The sequence below is a fragment of the Myotis yumanensis genome, unplaced genomic scaffold (assembly GCF_028538775.1).
Source record: "Myotis yumanensis isolate MYYU_CA2020_CCGP unplaced genomic scaffold, mMyoYum1.0.hap1 SCAF_17, whole genome shotgun sequence".
Classification (NCBI taxonomy): Eukaryota; Metazoa; Chordata; class Mammalia; order Chiroptera; family Vespertilionidae; genus Myotis; species Myotis yumanensis.
This window is the reverse complement of record NW_027223768.1, coordinates 28,999,075-29,021,665: the sequence shown is the minus strand read 5'-3', so window position 1 is coordinate 29,021,665 and position 22,591 is coordinate 28,999,075. Positions and strand designations below refer to the sequence as shown.

Genomic DNA, 22,591 nt, shown 5'->3' with positions numbered 1-22,591 from the left:
CCGCTGCGCTGTGCAGGGCTTTTAAAGCTTGCTGAGAAGTTTGGGCTGTTCTGAGTAGACCAAGGGCAACATCAGGTGTATGGAAAAAAGGAATGCTCTGGGATCAAGGCAGGGCCTCAAAGCGAATCTGCACTCACAGCGTGGGGAGACCAAAGGGGGAGGTGATAACACAGGATCACACTCAGGTGGTGAGAGCGGACGCAGGGACACAAACACAAGCGGGAGGACTGGGGATGTGGCACAGCCTGAACTTGGCAAGGGGGGGGGGGGGGCCCACACAGGGAAGAAAGATGACCGAGGTTTGGGGCCGAGGAGGAGGAGGAGAGCAGTTCACTAGTCGCCGGAGGAGTCAGAAGGAAGAGCTGGTTTGAGGGGAAAGCTGGCTCAGGACAGGCAAGAAAGAGACAAAGAACTGGAAAGTGATCGTTAAAGTCGCGGGAGGAGGTGAGACGGGAGAGAGACAGAGTGGAGCGAGAAGCCCCTATGTCGGTGAAAGCATACTTGAAAGTCAGGCGGCCACCAAAACAAGATGTAATTATCCCTATCATTATCAGCTGCAGGGGCCACGAGGCCTGGGGCTGGAGGAGGGCTGATGCCCACCGCGCATCCACCCTAGCGGGGAGCAGGGCGCAGGCGCTCCCACTTGTTGCAAACAACACTGGGGTCCCCGAGGCCAAGCCGGGTCCCGCCCGGCCCGCCGCGAGGCCGCCGGGGTCCGACGAGGCTTTAATCATTCACCTGCTGGTTACGAATCGCCGCTCCGGGGGGGGGGGGGGGGGGGGGGGGGGGGGGGGGAAGGCAGCTCTGGCCGAGCAACGGCAGCATCCGGCCGCTTCCCGCCTGCTCTGCCCCTCCTCTGCACTGGGGGACCCCTCTGCACACGGGAGCCCCAATCTCGACGCACTCACCAGCTCCTCCGCAGCCCCCCCCCCCCCCCCCCGCACCCCTCCGCTCAGACTCCCAGACTCCCGGGACCCGCTCCTCCGCTACACAGGAAACTTTGTTTCCGCCCCGCGTCCAACCCAAGCTTTGTACCTCCTGGTAGGATGTGGAGAGCTCTTGCCGGATCATGGCACTGACGGGAGCTAAGCACACCAGAGCCCGCTACGCCCGGGAGCGGACCGCAGCCGCAGCGCCGGGACCTGCCGGCTCCGCGAGGTGCTACGCGTTCTGAGGGGCGGTGCCGAGACCTGGCGGGGAGGCACTCGGCGCATGCGTCTTGCTCCCGCCGCAGCTGGGGCCGCGAAAGGGTTGCTGGGAAATGTAGTTCCGTACGGAGGCCACTCCTCAGCACCCAAGCTTCAGCGAAGCCGGCGCTTACCCAGAACCAGGCACAACCCTGGCGTTAGGAGCACGTGCTCTCTTTCTCTCTCACTTCCTCTCTTTGTTGAAGGGAGAGGGACGGAGAATATTAGTGGAAAGTGGAACAGGGGGCCCCAGATCAGATGAGTAGGAGAGCCTAATCTATCATTGCAAGAGGAAGGTTATAACCGTAGTAAATATCTGGAGAACACTTTGTATGTTAAAAGCACTTTCACGCACTTAATGCCCTTGATCCTACCAGGACCCCCTGTAAGGGGGGCATTTTTCTTCCTGTTTTCCAGATGCAAAAACTGAGATACCTTGTTTCAGAAAGGATGGCAGGGAGGGCAGTGATCAAGTGAAGATTATTTAATCCAGGAATGGACTATAGAATCCAAGTTCTTTTCATTATTTCTAGGCAGACACTTGGATTCAGAACCTCTAGGTTCTTGTCCTGGCTCTGCTCCTCTCCCTCACGTTTGTAATGCTCTGAGCGTTCCTCTCTTGCCTTAAAATGCAACTGCTAACCCTGTCCTGCTTCACCTGGCTTTCTGAGAGCCAAAATAGATCAGGCAGAAAAAAAACCAAGGCGCTGTTCACCACGCAGAAGCCTCGCACCCTGAACTTGGTGGAGAATTGGGCGCTTGCCCTGTGACAGAGTGACTTGGGACCCCCTCCTCCCCACTGCCTGAACAGCTGTTCCGTGTGGCCGTGTGGCCGCCCTAGGCTGCGTAGTGGTGAAGCAGATAAAGGTTGCTTATGCCTTGGTGAATGCTGCTCTGTGTCACCGGCAGCTGCAGCTCTGCCAGCCGTTGCACTCAGGCCACTCTGGGCCTCTTCCCTCCTCAGTGGCACCACAGTAGCACCAACCACGTCAGAGCACCCTGGGCCTCCCAGTACATTAGCAATGAAAGGCCTCCATCATCTCTCCTGACTACCCTCCCCCACCCCAGGCTCTCTGCTCCCACATCTATTCAATGTGAGGATGCATAGAGCACCTAACACATGGTAAGCACTCAACAAACATTTGTTACATCTGTGACTGGAACAGTCATTCCAGCCATTACATTTAACACTTCGCTTGCCAAAACAAATAGCAACAAACAACCATTAATTTTCCTTACTGTATTAATACAAGGGTGGTTGATAGAACAAGTCATGGAATCAGAATTTTAGAGCTGGAAGGAACCAGAGAATTCTAGTCCAGCCCTATTATTCCCCTCTATCTTTGCTGATATGATCAAACTGGAAAACGGCGGGCTCCCGTATTTGAAGGATATACTGACGAGCACAGTATTCAGCATGGTTTACCAAATGCAATGTGCTGGGCACTGGGATAATGAATGAATGGGTTACTCCAAGGTCCTTGCCCTTGTGGCTCTTCCGTGCTAGAGTAGAGAGGCAGACCATGAACACAAATAGAATTTTCTGTCCTTGCTGTCCCAGGTCCCTTCCTTCCACTCTCTCAAGCACACACCAGTCAGGCTTTCATGCTGTCCACTCACTGAGATGGTGCTTGTTATGGTCACAAATGACCTCTGAGTTGTCAGATCAGATGGCCGTCTCCCCACCCTCCTTTTTCTTGACCTATCAGCTGTGTTGCGCTCAGCTGATTGTCCCCCTTTCTTGTACACTTTCCTCCCTTGGCTTACAGAACCCTACCTCACTCGCTGCTCCTTCTCAGTCTCCTTTGCTGGGTTGTCTTCATTGCTCCAACTCTACAGGTGACAATGCTCAAACTAGATCTTTGATTCCCTTTCTATTCACTTCCTAGGGTCTTGTCTAGTGAAATGGTCTTTTCTAGTCTCATGGTTTGAATGGCCATCTATACCTAAAGATTCCTGTTATGGACTGAATGGTGTCCCCCAGAAAGATATGTTGAAGTCCTAACCCCTGGTACCTCAGCATGCGACCTTATTTGGAAATAGAATTGTTGTGGATGTAATTAGTCAAGATGAGCCCTAACTGGCTTGGCTCAGTGGATAGAGCGTTGGCCTGTGGACTGAAAGATCCCAGGTTCAATTCCGGTCAAGGGCATGTACCTTGGTTGCAGGCACATCCCCAGTAGGAGGTGTGCCGGAAGCAGCTGATTGATGTGTCTCTCTCATCGATGTTTCTAACTCTCTATCCCTCTCTCTTCCTCTCTGTAAAAAAATCAATAAAATATATTTTTTAAAAAAAGATGAGGTCTCTGCATGTCTTACGACTCGTGTCCTTACAAAAAGACGTAAAGTGATGTAAAGAGAGACACAGAGAAAAGGTCTTGTGATGACAGAAACAGGTTGCAGTGATGCAGCTGTAAGCCAAGGTGGCTTTAATCATTCACCTGTGGTTATAGGTCATGGCCTGGGAGGCCAGGCTCCATCCTGGGCCAAGAAACCATCACCAGAGATTAGGAAGAGGCAAGGAAGCATTCTATCCAGAGTCTTAGAGGGAGCCTGACCCTGCTAATATTTTGATCTCGAACTTGTAGCCTCCAGAACTGCGAGAGAATAAATTTCTGTTATTTTAAGCAGTCTAGTTTGTGGCATTTTAATATGGCAGTCCAGGAAACGAATACAATTCTCAACTGTATACAAATGAATAACTCCTCCAGCTCTCCCCTGCACCCAGGCTCATTCGTCCAGCTGCCTGGCACCTTCTCCACTGGACGTCCACCTGGCAGCAGCAGCGGGTAGCTACTGGAAGCATGGACCCCACAACCAGACTGCCTGGTTCTAAGTCTCAGCTGTGCCGCTCACCAGCTCTGTGATCTTGGGCACTTCCTCTCTCTGTGCCTCAGTTACTTCACATGGAAAATGGGAATTCAGGGAGCCCTCACTTAGTATCGTCGATGGGTTGTGCAACTCTAAGTGAAACAACATAAATGGAAACCAATTTTACCATAGGCTATTGATATAAACGAGAGTGAATTCCTATGGCATCTCAACATCATAACAGAATAATGATGTTAAATGAAACGTTATTGAAGGACCGGCTATATTATCACTACCTATTCATAGAGTTCAAGGAGGATTAACCAAGTCACCAGATGTCAAGTATTTAGAACAGCGCCTGCCACATGGTAAATAGTATGTTAGTGTTACTGGTTATGGCCAGGTTCAAAACATCTTCCTTTCCCAACTCTTTCTCATAAACGCCATCCTCTCATTTGCTCTGACCAAACTCTGCAGTCATGTTTGGTTTTCCCCTTTCTCTGACACCCACATCTACATCAGCAAGTCCTGCGGGCTCTCCTTTAAACATTTATTTAGAATCTGACCATATTTCACCACCACCACCATCACCACTCGCGTTTCTCGTGGACTACTTCCAGTCACCTGCTAGCTGCTCTCTCTCCTTCCACCTTTATACCCTGTGGTCTATTCCCAACACAGCTGCCAGTGAGAACCTGCTAAACCAAGTCATATGATGTACTTCTCTGCTCCAACCCCACAAAGCTAAGGTCCTCACAGGGACCTGAATGGCCTAACAGGAGCTGTCCAGCAGCCCCCACCTTTCCTATTACTCCTCCCCTTACTCTCTCAGCCTCAACTTGCTGAGCCTACAGCCTTTGCGCTGGCTGTTCCTGTCCCTGGGGTGCTCTTATCCTGGGTATCTATGACTCACTTCCTCACTTCCTTCAGTTCTTTCTTTAAATATTATCTTCTCAGTGGTGCCTCCTCTAAGCATCCTGTTGAAACAGCAAGCCCCATTGCCAAGAGTTACCCTGCTTTATTTTTCTCCTGGGAATATACCACCTTCTGACTTTCATTTATTTCTAGTCTTCCTCAACTAGAATATAATTCCCATGAAGGTGGGGTTCTTATGTGTTTTATTCAGTGCTGTATCTCAGTGCCTGACACTTATTGGTACATAAACAGTCCTTTGAATAAACAAAATAATTCCACATAGTACCAAAAGCTCTGAAGAAAATTTTAAAAGGGTATATATTAGAGGTCGATAGGGCAGCAGTGCCGAGGTGCTGAACTATCCCTTGGGCCTCAAGATGGTAGTGACTTGTGAGCTGAGACGTGGATGGCAAGAAGGGGCCAGCCATGATGACTTGCACCCCAGGCAGAGGCACCAGTACAGTACAAAGGCCCAGGCTGGAACCCAAGCAGAAAGCAGGGTGCCTGGAGGGGACGGAAGGAGAGAGTCAGGGGGATGGGCAGCGGCCAGGTCCTGGAGGCTGGGTTGTGCTGATCCTGGGTTTGTTCGTTCTCAGATCTGGTCCTCGCCTCTCAGCTCTGGGTTGCAGGGGCTGGCCCTGTGGGCTGGGTTTCCACAAGCTGGCCCTGGGTTTGGTCAAGGGGAAGCACTGCTGAGAGGTTGAGGGGGTCAGGGCCAGGGAGCAGCGAGGGTGCTCTTTCCCTTGCTGTCTGCCCTCGCAGCTTCCCTCCATGGCCCCAGCCGCTGCTGCAAGGCTTTTTGTGGTTCTAGCTTCAGCCAGATGACCCAGGCCCCCAGACTCTAATATCACCACCTCTTCCCTGGACTGGCAGGATGTTGCTAAACTTCCCACAGCTGCTAAGCTCAGGGTTGCTTCCCATCCTCTCTGTCACCTCTGTAACCAACCCCCTGCCTTACAGCCACTCCGTTTCACTCAGAACGGTTTCTATGTTCCTTGCAGGGGACTGACTGATTTGTTTGGAAAAACAAACCTGGGTTCAAGTAGACAGGGGCATGCCTGGAGGACGCCCAGGGCGGCATACGAGCAGGCTATGAAGTTATAGACTTGTACGCAGCATCTTAAGGAGGAGGAAACTAGATCTGACCAGTAGGAACTACAGGGAGTATCTTGGGGCTCAAAGGGGTTCCTAACAGGTAGGACTGTAGAGAGAGAAAGGGTTTGAGCACAGAAGTAGCACAGCGTGTGCCAGGGATGTTATCAGGGCATGGGATGCATCAGGTAGGGGAGGATATTCTATTCAAGGGTTTAGAAGGGCCTCTTTCAGCCTGGAGCTCCTGTGGCGCAGTGGGACATATATCCTGCACGCTGCAGCTCACACCACCTTTCGCATCCATTTCCATTCTTAGCTTCAACACAATCCTATCAGGGAGGCTGCAGGCCTGTTAGTCATGTGGACATTGAGATTCAGGGGTTTGTGGGCAGAACTTTGAGGCCGCTCTGCAGGAGAGGCCCAATCTGTTGAATAAGAAAACCTGGTGCAGTCCCTGAGGGGGTTGTCGCCTGGTGGTTGGGGGCAGACTCTGGGACACAGGGGCTGTGCTCCATCAAGTCTTGGCTCTGTGACCTACTGTGTGACCTTGGGCAAGGTATTAGGGTCTCTGTGCTTCAGTTTCATCATCTGTAAAATGGGCGATAATAGTTCTTACTGCACAGAGTTATAGTGAGGACGGCCTGAGTTAACGCATGTAAAAGTGCTGAACTAGTGTTTGGCACACAGTACGCCCTGCACTGGTCTCCTTTGCCAGTTCTCCCAACCACAAAATGTTGGCAGGTCCCAAGAACTCAGTCCTCAGTCCCCTCCTTCTCCCTATGCACGTGTACTTCCCTGACAACCTGTCATTCTGTGGCTTTACATACAATCTACATGCCAATGATTCGAAAATTTGCATCTCTAGCCCCCAATTCCAGACTCATACAGCCAACGGATTCTTCCACTTAGATATCTACGTGTCTCTAACTGAACAGTCTGATCTTGATCTCTCCCCAAACTAGCTCCTCCTATCATCACTGATCCTTTCCATTGCCCAGGCCAAACCCTCAGGGTCATTCTTGACTCCTCTTTGCCACTCAGGCCTCATGTCTCATCCGTCAGCAAATCCTACTGGCTGCACCTTCGAAACATATGACAATTCAACCGCTTTTCCCCACCTCCCTTGCTACCACCCTGGTCCAAGCCACCATGATCCCTTGCCTGGGTCACGGTGGTAGCTCTCTGCTTCAGTCTGTTGTCAACACAACAACCAAGTCATTCTGTGAACATTGTAACTAATTCCTCTGTTCCATTCACTCAGTGTAAAAGCCTAAGTCTTTAAAAAATAAGTTGGGCCCCCTGAGATCTGCCCCCCCCCTCCGTCCCCTTGACTCCCTCACCCCCTGACCTCCTGCCCCTCTTCCCTCCTTGCTCTTCCTCCATCAGGCAGGGCACTCTGCTTCCTCAGCATTTATGCGCATGGCTGTGACTTGCCCTTCCCAGGGATCCCTCTCCCCTCCAGAACACGCCCCCCCCCCCCTTAGACTTTTATACAAATACCATCCTCTCAGTTGGGCCTTCCCTGGTCAGCCAATTTCAAATTGCAACTCTCCATGCTCCCTATTTCTTTGCCCTGCTTAATCCACCCCCCCACCCCCGTATTCGTTGCCATCCAACATACTAATATATCCTACTTCTTGTCTATCTGCCCCCAGAATGCAAGCTCCACGTGGACATGGATCAGCCCTGTCAGGGGCTATGTCCCCAGGGACATCAGAAAGTGTGTGCTAAATAAATTCATGGAGGGAGCCTTGCCCAACTGTTGGTTATCATCATCTCGGTGCATATCCGTGTCCGTGCCCTACCCTTTGCAAAAACCTCCTTGGGGACCCGAAATCTAAACACAGCTGGGGAGAAGAAAAAGAACCAGCCCAAAGTACCAGCGGCATAATAAAGTGGAAGTTCTAGTTGGTAAATACAAGGGTGGGCAAAAGTAGGTTCACAGTTGTGAGCACGCATAGTTTTTCCAGACGAACAACTGTAAACCTACTTTTGCTCGCCCCTGCATACCTTCCCGGGGGCTGGAAAGTTGGGCTGTGGCATCGATGCACCCCATCAGGAACCACTGCGCCACGTCGCTGTCTGGCTCCCTTTTCAGCCCGCAGTTTGGAGTCAGGAGCGCTGGGTTGCAATCCTCGTTTGTTTCCAGCGGCGCGGACAGGCTGACTCCAGCCCCGGGCTGCGGGCGGCGGGCGGCGGGGCTGCGGGCGGGAGCGCGCGGGGCGGGGCGGGCCGGGCCGGAGCGCGCGGGCCCCGCCGCCCGAGTCCCCTGGCCCTGCTCGGCGCGCTCAGCATGGCGGGCGCCTGGCTGCGACCGCTGGCCGCGCTGGCCCTGGCCCTGGCGCTGGCCCCGGGGCTGCCCGCAGTCCGGGCCGGGCAGACGCCGCGCCCGGCCGAGCGGGGGCCCCCGGTGCGGCTCTTCACGGAGGAGGAGCTGGCCCACTACGGCGGGGAGGAGGTACGCGGGGAGCTCGGGCCGAGGCGCGGGGGCCCGGGACCCGGAGGCCGCCCACTCCGTCGGGGAGGCCTGGGCCGCGGCGGGCGCCCCCTCCCGGAGCCCGGGTTTGGAGCTGGGCGCCTGGCCTGCCCGGCCTCCTCTCTCCAGGCCCCATGGCCGCCCAGGGATAAGGGGGAGTCCTCAGCAAACGAGGCGCCCAGCTTTCCCACCGCACTAACCGAGAAGACCCCACCCACGCTGTCCTCTTTCTTCCCTCGAGCTGCCTCCTCGAGACGCACTTTGGCTGGTGGTCTGTAAGGAGCCTCAGAATGTTGGGGGGCAGACACTTCTGCCTACTCTTTGGGGGGAGTGGCAGGGAGGGAGGGAGCTGAGCCTGCTCCTGGGTCCGGCGGGAATTGGGGCTCGCCCAGCGGTGATCCAGGCTTTCCCTGCACTTCGTTTTCCTGCCCCTGTGTCCCAGGCCTCCTCTGCAGCTGACTCCTCACCTGCTCCTGGCGCCCGTGCCCTTGAGGCTGAAAACCGCTGCTCCAGACCCCATGTCCTTTTCTCTTGTGCTAGGCGGTGGGTCCTTACCACATCGCTGTAACCCTACTCTGAGTACAACCTTATGCTGAGTCCAGTCCTACTAGTGAATCTCCAGACTTGGGCGAGATCTGGAGGGGCCCCAGCGCAGAACCCAAGGAGAGAGAGTTCCGTGTGGGGGGTACGAGCAGCAGCACTACCAGGGGCTGCAGGATGGGGACAGAGGGGAAAAAAATCTTTGGTTTTTAATTGGTTCATACTTAACTGAGGGAAGGAGAGAGGGAAGCTTGAGCTGGAAGCCGGGTAAACAAAGAATATTTTGGGTAGGGGGCCCATTGGATGTTTGCAGGCAGAGGAAGGGAGGAGGGGCGGTTGAAATTGGTCTATGTGCTCATGGGGGCTGGCTAGGCAAGTCTAACATCTGTAGGGCAGGCTGCAGGAAGGACGGCCGGAAGCCTGAGCTGGAGCTGACGCCGCAGCCCACTCTGGGCTCTCTTCTTCCTTAGGAAAATCTCAACTCAATCCTTAAGGCCTTTCAACTGATGTAATCAGTGCCCCCAGATTATCCAGGATAATCTCCTTTATATAAAATCAACCGACTGTTGATGTTAATCACATCTACAAAATACCTTCACAGCAACACCTCCCTAAGTGTTTGGTTGAATGACCATCATAATGGCTAGAATAAGAGTTCCTACTCTAGCCTGGCTGGTGTGCCTCAGTGGTTGAACATCCATCCACCTGTGAACCAGGAGGTCACAGTTGTTTTTCTGGTCAGGGCACATGCGGGGGTTGCTAGCTTGATCCCCAGAAGGGGGCATGCAAGAGGCTGCCAATTAATGATTCTCTCTCATCCTTGATGTTTATCCCTCTCTCTCTTCCTCTCTAAAAATCAATAAAATATATTTATGTATTTTATATATGTAGAGTTCCCACTCTATATAGATTTTTGGGGAGTGAGAATAAAATGAGATGGTGATGTGCGAAGTGCTTTTCTCTGTCTGTTACCTGTGGTCATGAAAACACTTGACCTCAAGCTCCATGAAGGCAAGAACTCCAGAGAACGCCAAGCAGCATGTTTTGGGACATTTTGAAATTCTTGTACACCCAGCTGTGACTCCCACCCTCACCCTGGCCTGTGAGCCACCTGGCTGCTGTCCCTGTCCCTGGATGGGGCTCAGACAAAGGAAAGACCAAGTCCTGGGTGTCTGAGAACTGCCAGTCACCCCAACCTGACCCAACTTCATGAGGCTAGAAAATCGCACCATCTGCTCTTGTGTTCTCCTCCTTTGGGAGGAAATTAAGGTAACATTGTATACCCAGGAATACAACAAAAAATAAAGTATAGAATTTCTCAGAACTCTGGGGAAACAGCATTACTTGTATTTTCCTAGCTGGTAAACTGTGTTTTGAAGGACAAACTGATAAAATATAAAAGGCGATTATGTTATTCATATTCTTTGGCCCAAGAATTCCACATATTGAAACAGGCCTCAAGGAAATAATTCACCAAATTAGAAAGTAACTCGTAGAAAGATATTCATAATTCTGCTGTTGATAGTTCTAAGAAATTGGAAACCACCCAAATACCCAAAGTAGAAGAATAGCTAAACAAACAGGATACACAGTATCACTAATACGAAATATAGCTGTTTAAGGGACAGCCATTTTGGTTATTTCAATACATGCAAATGTTTATATGAAGTAACGTCACCTATAAGAAGCAAAACATGCCCAGCTGTTGTGTCTCAGCATTGACCTATGAACCAAAAGGTCATGGTTTGATTCTCAGTCAGGGCACATGCCCAGGTTGCAGGCTCGATCCTCAGTGTGAGGCGTGCAGGAGGCAGCCAATCCATGATTCTCTCTGATCATTGATCTTTCTATCTCTCTCCCTCTCCCTACCTCTCTGAAATCAATAAAATATATTTTAAAAAAGAAGCAATACATAAAATAGATAATTTACACTAATTATGTCCATGTATGTACATTTTCATTTTCTTTCACGAAGATGAAAGAAAATTTGGAATGATTTAAATAATTCGTCATTTAATATTCTTTTGAATTTTTGTCTACATAGAGTTGCTTCAGTTCCTGATTTAAAAAAAAAAAAAAAAAAAAGAACTGTATAGCCATGGGCTTGTCATGATATTTCTAACTCTTCCAAGTTCTTGTGAGTGGGCATGACCATGGTGCAGGTAGGGGTGAGCATGCTGAGGACGCCTTACGGAAGCTGCTTTGCGACTCTACCAGCTCCTCTCCTCTCTGTTCAGCCCAGGAGGGAAGAGATGTTACTAACTTGAGCTGGAAACGCTGGGCTCTTTGCCTCCTCCTCCTCACAGCTTCTCTCCTGCTTTCTAGGAAGATCAGCCCATCTACATGGCGGTGAAGGGCGTGGTGTTTGATGTCACTTCTGGGAAGGGTAAGTGGCTTGGCTTTCTGAGTCCTTATTTCTGGGGCGCTCGGCAGGGTGGGCCCTGGAGGGATGAGGAGAGGGAGGGAACTCGGGGCAAGTCCTTTGTCCCCAGATGGAGGGAACAATCTTTGCCAGTGTTGGGCAGATGTTTCCTAATAATGTCCATCTCCTGCTCAGAGCCTTCCCTGGCTCCCATTCCTATGGAATCAAATCCATATTTGATGATTTACCCTAGTTGAAGCAGTGAGAGGAAAAATGTTACAAAGAGTTGGGATCCCTAAGAACAGGAACAAGACAGGGATGCCCACTCTCACCACTCCTGTTCAACATAGTACTTGAAGTATTAGCCATTGCAATTAGGCAAGAAGAAGAAATAAAAGGCATCCAAATTGGAAAAGAGGAAGTAAAACTGTCCTTATTTGCAGATGACATGATATTATACATACAAAACCCTAGAGACTCCATCAAAAAGCTACTAGACTTAATACATGAATTTGGCAATGTAGCAGGATACAAAATTAACCCCAAGAAATCTGAGGCATTTCTATACACCAATAGTGAACTTTCAGAAAGGGAGATCAGAAAAACAATCCCATTTACCATCGCACCAAAAAAATTAAGATACCTAGGAATAAACTTAACTAAAGAGGTTAAAGACCTCTACTCAGAAAACTACAGGACGTTGAAAAAAGAGATAGAGGAAGACATAAACAGATGGAAGAACATACCATGTTCTTGGATTGGTAGAATCAACATCATTAAAATGTCCATACTACCCAAAGCAATCTATACATTCAACGCACTTCCCATTAAAATACCAATGGCCTTCTTCAAAGATCTAGAACGAACTCTCCAAAAATTCATCTGGAATAAAAAAAGACCCCGAATAGCTGCAACGATCCTGAGAAAGAACAAAGTAGGTGGGATCTCAATGCCAGATATCAAGCTGTATTACAAAGCTACTGTTCTCAAAACTGCCTGGTACTGGCACAAGAACAGACATATAGATCAGTGGAATAGAATAGAGAGTCCAGAAATTAGCCCGAACCAATATGCTCAATTAATTTTTGACAAAGGAGGCATGAACATACAATGGAGCCAAGATAGTCTCTTCAATAAATGGTGTTGGGAAAATTGGACAGACATATGCAAGAAAATGAAACTAGACCACCAACTTACACCATACACAAGAATAAACTCAAAATGGATAAAGGACTTAAATGTACGACAGGAAACCATAAAAATTCTAGAAGAATACAAAGGCAACAAAATCTCAGACATATGCCAAAACAATTTCTTCACTGATACAGATCCTAGGGCAGTTGAAACTAAAGAGAAAATGAACAAATGGGACTACATCAAAATAAAAAGCTTCTGCACAGCAAAAGAAACCATCAACAAAACAACAAGAAAACCCACCTCGTGGGAAAACATATTTGCCAACGTCATATCTGATAAGGGCTTAATCTCCAAAATTTATAGGGAACTCATACAACTTAACAAAAAGAAGATAAACAATCCAATCAAAAAATGGGCAAAGGATCTAAATAGACACCTTTCAAAAGAGGACATTCAGAAAGCCAAGAGACATATGAAAACATGCTCAAAGTCACTAATCATCCGAGAGATGCAAATCAAAACAACAATGAGGTACCATCTCACACCTGTCAGAATGGCCATCATCAACAAATCAACAAACGACAAGTGCTGGAGAGGATGTGGAGAAAAAGGAACACTTGTGCACTGCTGGTGGGAATGCAGACTGGTGCAGCCACTATGGAAGGCAGTATGGAGGTTCCTCAAAAAATTGGAAATGGAACTCCCATTTGACCCTGTGATCCCACTTCTAGGAATATATCCCAAGAAACCAGAAACACCAATCAGAAAGGATATATGCACCCAGATGTTCATAGCAGCACAATTCACCATAGCTAAGATCTGGAAACAGCCTAAGTGCCCATCAGTAGATGAATGGATTAGAAAACTGTGGTACATCTACACGATGGAATACTATGCTGCTGTTAAAAAGAAGGAACTCCTACCATTTGCAACATCATGGATGGAACTGGAGAGCATTATGCTAAGTGAAACAAGCCAGTCAATGAAGGAAAAATACCACATGATCTCACTCATTCATGGATATTAAAGACCATTACAAACTTTTGAACAATAATAGATACAGAGGCAGAGCTGCCTCAAACTGATTGTCAAACTGCAGTGGGAAGGCCAGAGAGAGTTGGGGGGCAGGAGGGAGGGGAGTAAGAGATCAACCGAAGGACTGGTATGCATGCATATAAGCATAACTAATGGACATAAGACACTGGGGGGTAAGGGAGGGTAGGGGTTTGTCAAGGGCGGGGGGGGGAAAAAGGACACTTATGTAATACCCTTTGTAATACTTTAAGCGAAAAATAAAAATAAAAAATAAAAAAGAGTTGGGATCGTAGAACATTTTAATGCCATTTCATGGTTTCCCAACTGGTAACTACAAATGCTATGGAAGTAGTTTCGTCATGGTTCATTGTCTGATACCAAACAAAGGATGTTGAATGGAAATAAACTTAGATTCTACCAACTTTTTTTAAAATCCTCACCCAAGGATATTTTTCCATTAATTTTTTAGAGAGTGAATGGGGGGGGGGGGGGGGGGAGGAGAAACATTGATTTGACCAGGAATCAAACCTGAGACCTTTTGGTTTGTGGGATGACGCTCTGACCACTGAGCAGCCAGCCGGGGTGGTTCTCCCAACTTTTAAGAAAACTGAACATTTTCCTTGCTTGGATTTTAAATATTTTTAAGAGATTATTTTTGTATCTCAGCCCAGCAATGTGCGACTCATTCCATATTCTGAATTACTCGAATCCAAACTGATGGCTGGGGGTTACTGCCTTCCCTCCCCTCGGGCCTGGAGCCTTTCTTAGGATCGGGTTGGATCTCAGACCCCCTGCCCCTCCGGCCACTGCCACGTGCAGCCTCCTGGCTGCCCTGCGTGCACATCCACACTCACATCCTGTTCCTTCCTCCCCGCTTCAGAGTTTTATGGACGAGGAGCTCCCTACAATGCCTTGGCCGGGAAGGACTCCACCAGAGGAGTAGCCAAGATGTCCCTGGATCCTGCAGACCTCACCCATGACACCGTGAGCCAGATTCTGAGCCTTTGTCTCATGTTCCACCCCTTGGCCATGGCCTGCTTTTCTTTCTTTTCTTCTCTTTCTTTCTTTCATTTTTTTTTTTCTTTTTACAATAGCAAATCTTCCTAACTAGGCTGCATTCCAGTCCACTTGGTGTGGCGGCCAACTGTTTTCTTGAAGTAGATATCCTACGGTGCCACTCCTGGTCAGAAACCCTCCGTGGCTCCCCAGGGTCAAGTCCAAACTCGTGAACTCGTGATCACGTTCAGGAAGCGTCACAGTTTGGCTCCAGCTGGAGTTGGCAGCCCCAGCCCTGACAGTCTGCACTGCCACCCCCGCCTCTTACAGATCCGCTGTTAGTCTCTGCGACCCACTCCCCAGGCCACCCTCGGTAGCTCAGGGGATGAACGGGGTTGAGAAGCTGAGTCTCCTCCGCGCTCACATTTCTGTGAAGGAGAAGGAAGCATGAACTAAAACCACCTCAGTGCCTGTGTAATCCCAACAGAAAGGCTGGCCTTCACCCAGCTGTGCTCTGATGAGCCAAACTCTTAAACTGCCACATTACAGAAACAAATTAAGAACTTAGGAGGGTGTATAAATCTATGATGGGAGGACGTAGGGAGCCGTGGAATGAACCAGTGCACCCCCGTCCTGTCCCAGGCTGGGTGTCCTCTGGGGTCCTGAATTCCTACATCAGTTGAACAGCACAACACAATGAAGCCATTGTGCCCCCCCCCCCCGCCCCCCTCACCCCGCATCACTCCCCACCCCACAGGGTTGTCTCTTACAAAGTCAGTTGTCCATTATTTGTTTTGTTGAGGTGTTTTTTCTCTTGCACGAGGGGTGTGGGGAGAGTAGGGTGGGGTTGGCAAAAGGCCGTGCCAAGCATGATTCCCTCATTTCCACCCCCCACCCCTGTTTCTTGGGTTTTTCTCCTCAAGACGGGCCTCACGGCCGAGGAGCTGAAAGCCCTGGATGACGTCTTCACCAAAGTGTACAAAGCCAAATATCCCATCGTCGGCTACACGGCCCGAAGGATCCTCAACGAGGACGGCAGCCCCAACCTGGACTTCAAGCCCGAAGACCAGCCCCATTTTGACATAAAGGACGAGCTCTGATGTTCTGTCTGTAGGAGCAGGTTCTTGGGAGGGTGAGGCAGAGAGACGCTTGGCTCTCTGGTCACCTGGGTCTGAATAAAGCAGACGTCTGACCGGGACGCCGAATGCCTTTACTGTCCTGGGTCACGTGCTCTGTGCACCTTGGTCTCCTGCCCACACGCCAGCCCGGGTGGTAGTGACAGCCTCGTCAGGGTCCCTCTGGGTGGCTGAATTAACCAGTGACTTTCATTTCTTCATTATTATTTTTCTGTACTTGCCACATTTCTTACTGTGACCATGTTTGCTTTAGAATAAGCACAGAAATAAACTTATTTTCATAAAAGAATTCTTCCACATATGCCCTCTCCTTGGAGCCTCATCAGCACCACTTGTAATGGGGAGCCTCCTGCTCTCTGTCTCGCCTGCCTGTGAGGGGGCCAGGCAGCAGAGGGCACCCACGAGCTGACAGCTGAGGGTTAGGTGGACGGATAGAGAAAGGGAGAGGGAGGTAGTAAAGAGTCTGGTTTCCCTCCACGGCCAAGAGAGTGAACTGGCTTCAGCCTGCTCAGTAGTGGAGGGCTGGGGTCCAGTGTGGGCAGAGCCTGGCCTGGAGGTCATTTCAAGGACAGTGAAGGACACCCAACACACTAGACTCGGGTCTGATTTCATAAGGAAATCCCTTTTGGAGGAGGATTTTCCCCTTTAGTGGACATTTGCTGGTGTCCAGAGATATTTGTAAATTTGTGGTTGTCACAACTGGTCTCCGGTGCCCAGGATGTTGTTGAACATCCTACAATGCACAGGACAGTCCGCCATGATAAGCAGTTATCTGGTCCAAAATGTCAGATGTGCTGAGGTTGAGGATCCCTGTTATAGACTCATCCTGGAGATTTTACAGTAGAGATGAATTTCTTTGATACAAAAACTTAGTCTTTTATTAAAATAAATAGCAGCTACCCCCAAAAGAGCATTTGTACATTAAGCAGCAGAATCTTCTAGGGTGACTGGTCAGAATGCTGATGCCAGGCCCCAGGTAGTTCTAGAACATGGCCTGCAAACTTCATTTTTTTAAAAAAAGGTTTTTATTGATTTTAGAAAGAGAGGAAGGAAGAGAGAGAGAGAGAAACATCAATTGGCTGCCTCCTGCACATCCCCTACTGGGGATTGAGCCTGCAACACGGGCATGGGCCCTGACCAGGAATCTAACCGGTGACCTTTTGGTGCATGGGACATGCTCAACCAACAGCCTCAGCGGCCAGGGCTTGGAACTGCATTTTTAACGAGCTCCCGGGAGATTGTGATACAGATGGGCCCAGAGGTATTTGGAAAAAGGCCGCCTTTTGCCTCACCAGTCCCTTCAGGAGAACTTTCTGAGGACCAGGTCTGACCTCTGCTTTACTCTTTAGTGTGTTCAGACTAGAGAGTCTAATGGTGAATTCCTGGGTTCCATTCAGGAAGCTGGGAGCTTGATGGCCATCCAAGACTAACGGGCCTGGAACTTATTAAGCAGAATTCTTTGGCTTGGAATTCAGGCCAAAGTTGTTCATGTGGCGGAGGTAGTCCTCACTGGGACTTTTTACCCCAAAACAAATGATGTAGAAATGAATACAAATGGTTAGAAGTCCTCAGAACACTCAAGAGATGACTCACGTATGTGCCACCTGTTTCCTGCATCATGAAGCAGCATGTGGGCTAGGACTCCATTCCTTAGGGCCCATCTCTGCAGAGTAGGCAAGGTCTCCGCCGTCAGGACCTGGGAGTGGCCCAGGACCACTGTTTCCCCACTCCCCGCTCCTTCTCCCAGCACCTTGAGCTCTGCCCATTCCCGGCCCTGCACTTCAGAGGCCTCCTGCACCCCAGTAAGGGTCTTTCCTGGATGAGAGTCTCATGTGGAGACCCCACATCAGCCTTGACCAGGACCAAGCACACAGAAAACCAGGCAGCCCGAACAGGCTCCACACAGGGCGGTGCAGCTCAGGAGAGGGACACAGGCTGGCAGGGGGGTTCATATCATTGTGCACCTGCAGGACCCAAAGAAAGAAACAGATCCTGGAGCCCACAGCCTGCTGCCCGTTGGCCCCTACTTCCACATCTGCTTGATATATATATATATATATATATATATATATATATATATATATTGCTTTAAAGCAGAGGTCCTCAAACTTTTTAACAGGGGGCCAGTTCACTGTCCCTCAGACATTCCATACATGCGCACTGCGGGCCCGGGACGAGTCGGCTGCTAAGCAGGACAGGCAGCGGCGGCAAAAACACCCGGCGGGCCGGATAAATGTTTTTGGCGGGCCGCATGTGGCCTGTGGGCCGTAGTTTGAGGACCCCTGCTTTAAAGGATTATATTTCCTCCTTACAAGACTCAGTCCAGACACACCTCTGCCAGGAAGCCTTCCCTACCTCTGGGGTCCCCAGCAGCTTACACTCACCCACTTTGCTGTAATTGCCTACTTATGAGCCCATCTCCCCAAAACAGGAGAGCCTCATCTAGGGTGGCCAACCTTTCTGGACTTTCCAGGTTCTGCACTGGAAGTCCTGCATCCCAGGAAACCCCTCGGTCCTGAGCCAACCTAGCACAATGCCCAGCACCTCCTGTGTTTGAATGAATGAATGAATGAATACACTGGTACCCTCACACCCAGGTCACCCCTCTCCCTGGTGACCTTCTCCCATCCACACTCAGGGATGTGGGTCTGAATACCCGACCCCTTCCTGGGGCATCAGAACAGCTGCCAACCTCCAGCCAAGGTCTCCAGCCCAGCCTGCTGGGCATCGCTTTCAGGATCACTTCTGGACCTACCACACCTGAGCCTTTCCACAGCCTTGTCATGTGGGGAACATATAAAAATAGTAAGTGGTTTCCCTAGCAACCACCACAGCAGATGGTAACCAGCATGGACAATCTGGGAAAGCCTGAGGCTGGGAGGAAAGAAAACCCTCCCCCAAAGGTAACTATCCTATCCCATCCTGTCCCGTCCCGTCCTGTCCCATCCCATTCCGTCCCGTCCCATCCCATCCCATCCGGCCGGTCAGGGGCTGTCTGAGCTGCCTCTCCTCTCGTGGCTTCCTGTAGACTACCTGCTCTGAAACCTGCTCAGACTTCATCCCTGCCAGTCGCTGCGTGGCTGCCCCTCCCCTCCCTGTGGGGTCACTGAGGTCCTCCTCTGACTGCCTGGCCCAGTCCAGGGCCTCACTTCAGGAGCCACCCGCCCGAGACTCGGCCTTGCTGCAGAGACTTGGCCTAGTATCAGGTGTGCCCAATGTGCAGGGCCTGTCCAGACCTTACCTGGGCTGTCTGGGCCTCTGCCCAGGTCTTCAGCGCCCTGGCTCAGGGCCCAGCTCCACCCTCCAGCCAGGCCCAGGGCCTGTTCTTCCAACTCTCCCCCTCGGCTCAGTCTAGGCACCACCTGAGACCCTGCTCTGGTCACCACCATGACTCCCCTCTGGGAGGAGGAGAGGGCTGGGACTCCCAGGCCGAGATTCTGGAGGCCCCGGGAAGTGGGAGTCGGGGGCACGAGCTGTGGAGGGTGCTGGGGGAGGAGAACTGAAAAGTGTTGGCAACGGGTGAAGCAGAGTGAGCTGCAGACTGAGGGAAGTGGGGCTCTCGGAACCAAGAGAAGGAAAACCCAGCGGCTGAGAGGGAGCTCGGAGGCAGAGCCTGGAGTGGGACCCTGCGGTGTCCTGTGTCCCAGAGTGGAAGCCTAGGTCTCCAGCGGGTGTTGGGGGGTGGCCCTATTTGGAGCTGGCCTGGTCACTCATGCTTTTGCTGTCTTGTTGGTGAGATTTTGGCTTCCCTCTCATCCCCACTTCCTGGGATATTCAGTTTGCTGTATCTTCTTGGCTGTGAGCAAGCCCTGTACTCATCCCGCCCAGCCACACCTTCTTCCTGCATCCTCTACCCACTCACCACATTAGTTGGTGTTGCTGTGGCCCAGTGGGCCCCTGGTCCACGCCCACTGCTGTGTCGATGATGATCTCAACAGTGGCACTTCGCTGCGCTTGGCCTTAGCCATGGGCCGACACTCAGTATTTGCTCTTTCGTTTGATCCTGGGCAAGGGAGTATGAATATTTTACAGATGACAAACTGTCTCAGGAAGGAGCGGTAACTCGCCAGGGAAACCATGCCTCTCACGACTAATAGGTCCCAGAGCTGGGATCCAACGCATGTCTCACTCTGTTCCACTCTGCTCTTTATACCCGAAGATCCAGTCTGCTGGGGGAGGCCCAACCCAGGGCAGGAATTAGGGCGAAGGACGCTGGGCTGTAGCAGAGACTCTCAAATTCCTGGCCTTCTCTTGAAAAAAGTTCTCTTGGACGAAGGATGTGTGATGGAGTTCAGGATGCTGAGCCCCCAAGGAAGGCAGTGTGATCCAGGTCCACCTGTGGGAACTCACAGCCTGATGGTGGCAGCTGCAAACCGCCACACAGACAGGAGAGGGTAAGGATGGCCATGGGGCTAGTGATGCACACCTGGAGGACAGCTGAGCAATGGCTGGGGGCTGCTTGGGCCCACCTGCCCCATATTCCTGGTGCTGCTGCCCAGGTGGGTATTGCAAGCCTACCATGTGTCCAGCACTGTGCTAGGTCCTGGAGGAGGGATGGGGTGGGGGAAGAGGCCAGGAAAATAAATGCAGAAAAATAAATGCAAGAACTGTCCCTGCTCTTAAGGGTCCCCAAGGAGGAGAGCAGGGGCTGAGTTACAAGAGGTTTCCCTAGGGCCAGGAGCTGGTGATCTGTGGGGACCTGGTCACAGGGTCCTGAGCAAGACAAGGCTGGGCCATGAGGCTGCTGAAGGGGGCTGGGATTTTCATGGAAACATCTGACCACTTTTTGTGCATCAGCAACCACTTTCACGGGACGATAGTGCCCCCTGGTGGTTGACGCCTGGAACTCTCCAGAGGCTGTTTTGGAAAGCCCAGGGGATTAAGCTCCCTTAAGAACTTCTATTTTTGGTTCCCAATAGTTCCCTAATGAAATGCTAACAGCAGCAGCCAGAGGGCTTCCTGAAGGACCCAAGGGTGGCACTGCTGAACTCCTCTTCCTCCAGCCACCTGTGCTTCAGGGCTCAGCGCTGCTTTCGGGTCTCAGGGGCAGAGCTCTCTACCGCACGGTTTGATGGAAGGTCCCAGGGCAGCAGCCATGTGTTCTCTCTGCCAAGGACTGAGTCTGGCCTCAGAGGGAAGGCTGTGTGCACATTCAGAGTGACGTGTTGGAAAGAACACTGGATCCAGGATCAGGAGGGTTGGATGCTCGCCCCATGTCAGCCGCTAACTAGTGGTGAGATAATAAGGACAATAATAGCTACCTTTATTCAGTATTTACTCTGAGTCCGGCATTGCACCAAGAGCTTTAGGCACAGGGTTGACTTGGATCCTCACAACAAACCTCTGAGGTTGGGATGCCGTTATTTCCATCTTACAGGTGGAGAAATCGAGGTGCTGAGAGGTTAAGTAACTTTCCCAGGTTCACACAGCATGTGGCAGAGTCAGGGCTTAAGCTTGAGTTTCTGGAGACCCACTAGGCTACACTGAATTATAGACCAAAAGAATCAGAAACGAGTGGTGGGGCCCGCAGACTGGTGTCTTCAATGTCCCCAGGTGGTTGTGATGGGACCCATGGGTCCCACGAGCTCTAGCGTTCAGTGAGCCCAATGTCTTCAGAGGGTGAGGAAGTGAAGCTGTGATGAGAAGCCTGGGTGAGGACCACAGCGCGGCAGACATGCTCCGGAGGGTGACTGCCATCCTCTTGAACTGGGTATGGTTTGTCAGAGAGGAGAGCAGCCGCCTTCCATAACATTCTTCTGTTTATGCCACACCCACCACACATTCAGAGATCCACCATCCTTCAATCTCTCGCTCCTCGTCTAGAACCGTTTGATATTTTTAAGTCGATTATCTGACAAACCCTTATGGAGATCTACCAAGTGCCAGGCTCTGGGCCAGGTCCTGAGTGTATCATGGGGAAGGAACTGGCATGGCCCTGCCCCTGTGAGTCTATCTAGGGGAGAAGTCGGGCAAAAAAACAAACCCGAAGAAAATAGAATTGCATGTCATGACATGTGCCCTGAGGGAAGTGACAACACAGTGATGGAGAGCAATAGGGTGAGAAAGGGGCCCGAGTAGACAGAGTGGGTGGGAGGATCTCCCCGAGGCGGTGACATTTAACAGAGACCCGAAGAGCGTTGTTTAGCGAGAACCTCCTGTTAGTCAAGGAGTTCCATTGTGTTTCCCGTGTGCAGAGCAATGTGGTGCAGAGCTTGCTCCCCCGAGCTCCCAGGACTCTCCTGCAGGACAGTGGGGCCAGCACTGTTGATGTGTCTTCCCTCACATGCCCACATGGCCGCCCAGAGATGGAGAATTCTGAGCTTCCTTTGGACAGAAGGGTCACAGACCAGGAGCTGTTTTAGGGGTTCATGGGGCCCAGGGGCTGGAGGTTCAGAATCAGTGAAGTACCTGCCAGTCAGGGCCATGAGTTTTGCTGGCTTAGCTCTGACACCCAAGGGGCAGGACACGATCCAGTCGCTTTGTGGTTCTGGTGTGTGTGTATACCTCAGTGTGTGTATTTATCTCTCCATGTGTGTATCTGTGTGTGTATTTGTGTGTCTATATCTGCATGTGTATCTGTTTGTATCTATGTATATCTGTATGTATTGGTGCATATGTATCCATGTATGTGTATCTGTATGTGTATACATCTGTGTGTGATATATGTATGAGATCTGTATCTGTGTGAGGATCTCTATGTGTGCATCTGTGTGTGTGTGTGTGTGTGTGCGCACATGTGCACAAGAGCAGGTGCCAACTCCAGCCCACGGGTACACAGGTCTTCCTTTTCATTCCTGTCGGTGGTGCTGGACTGGCCCTGGGCAACTGCTATTGGCTTTGCCTGCTGTTCTGTTAGGCTCTGCTGGTAGGAGGCGCTAGAAGAGGACTGGAAAGGGGAGAGGAG

At 50.9% G+C, this 22,591-nt stretch overlaps 2 protein-coding genes across 4 annotated transcripts in view; one reads left to right on the top strand and one right to left on the bottom strand.

The window, feature by feature from the left end:
- The window catches only part of PACC1 (proton activated chloride channel 1), a 32,419-nt gene extending 31,262 nt beyond the window's left edge, over nt 1–1,157 (bottom strand). For all 3 annotated transcript variants that reach the window (XM_070396533.1, XM_070396534.1, XM_070396535.1), the window contains exon 1: nt 1,036–1,157. In XM_070396533.1, coding sequence (XP_070252634.1) covers nt 1,036–1,071 — 36 coding nt within the window. In that variant the 5' untranslated portion in view covers nt 1,072–1,157. The remainder of the gene's footprint in view (nt 1–1,035) is intronic.
- A 7,122-nt stretch (nt 1,158–8,279) lies between these two features.
- On the top strand, nt 8,280–15,976 carry NENF (neudesin neurotrophic factor). The gene is made up of 4 exons (XM_070395979.1): nt 8,280–8,463; nt 11,347–11,407; nt 14,436–14,539; nt 15,475–15,976. Exons 1-4 carry the CDS (start codon nt 8,299–8,301, stop codon nt 15,649–15,651), a joined length of 507 nt encoding a protein of 168 aa, XP_070252080.1. The 5' UTR covers nt 8,280–8,298; the 3' UTR covers nt 15,652–15,976.
- The last annotated feature ends 6,615 nt before the right edge of the window (nt 15,977–22,591 follow it).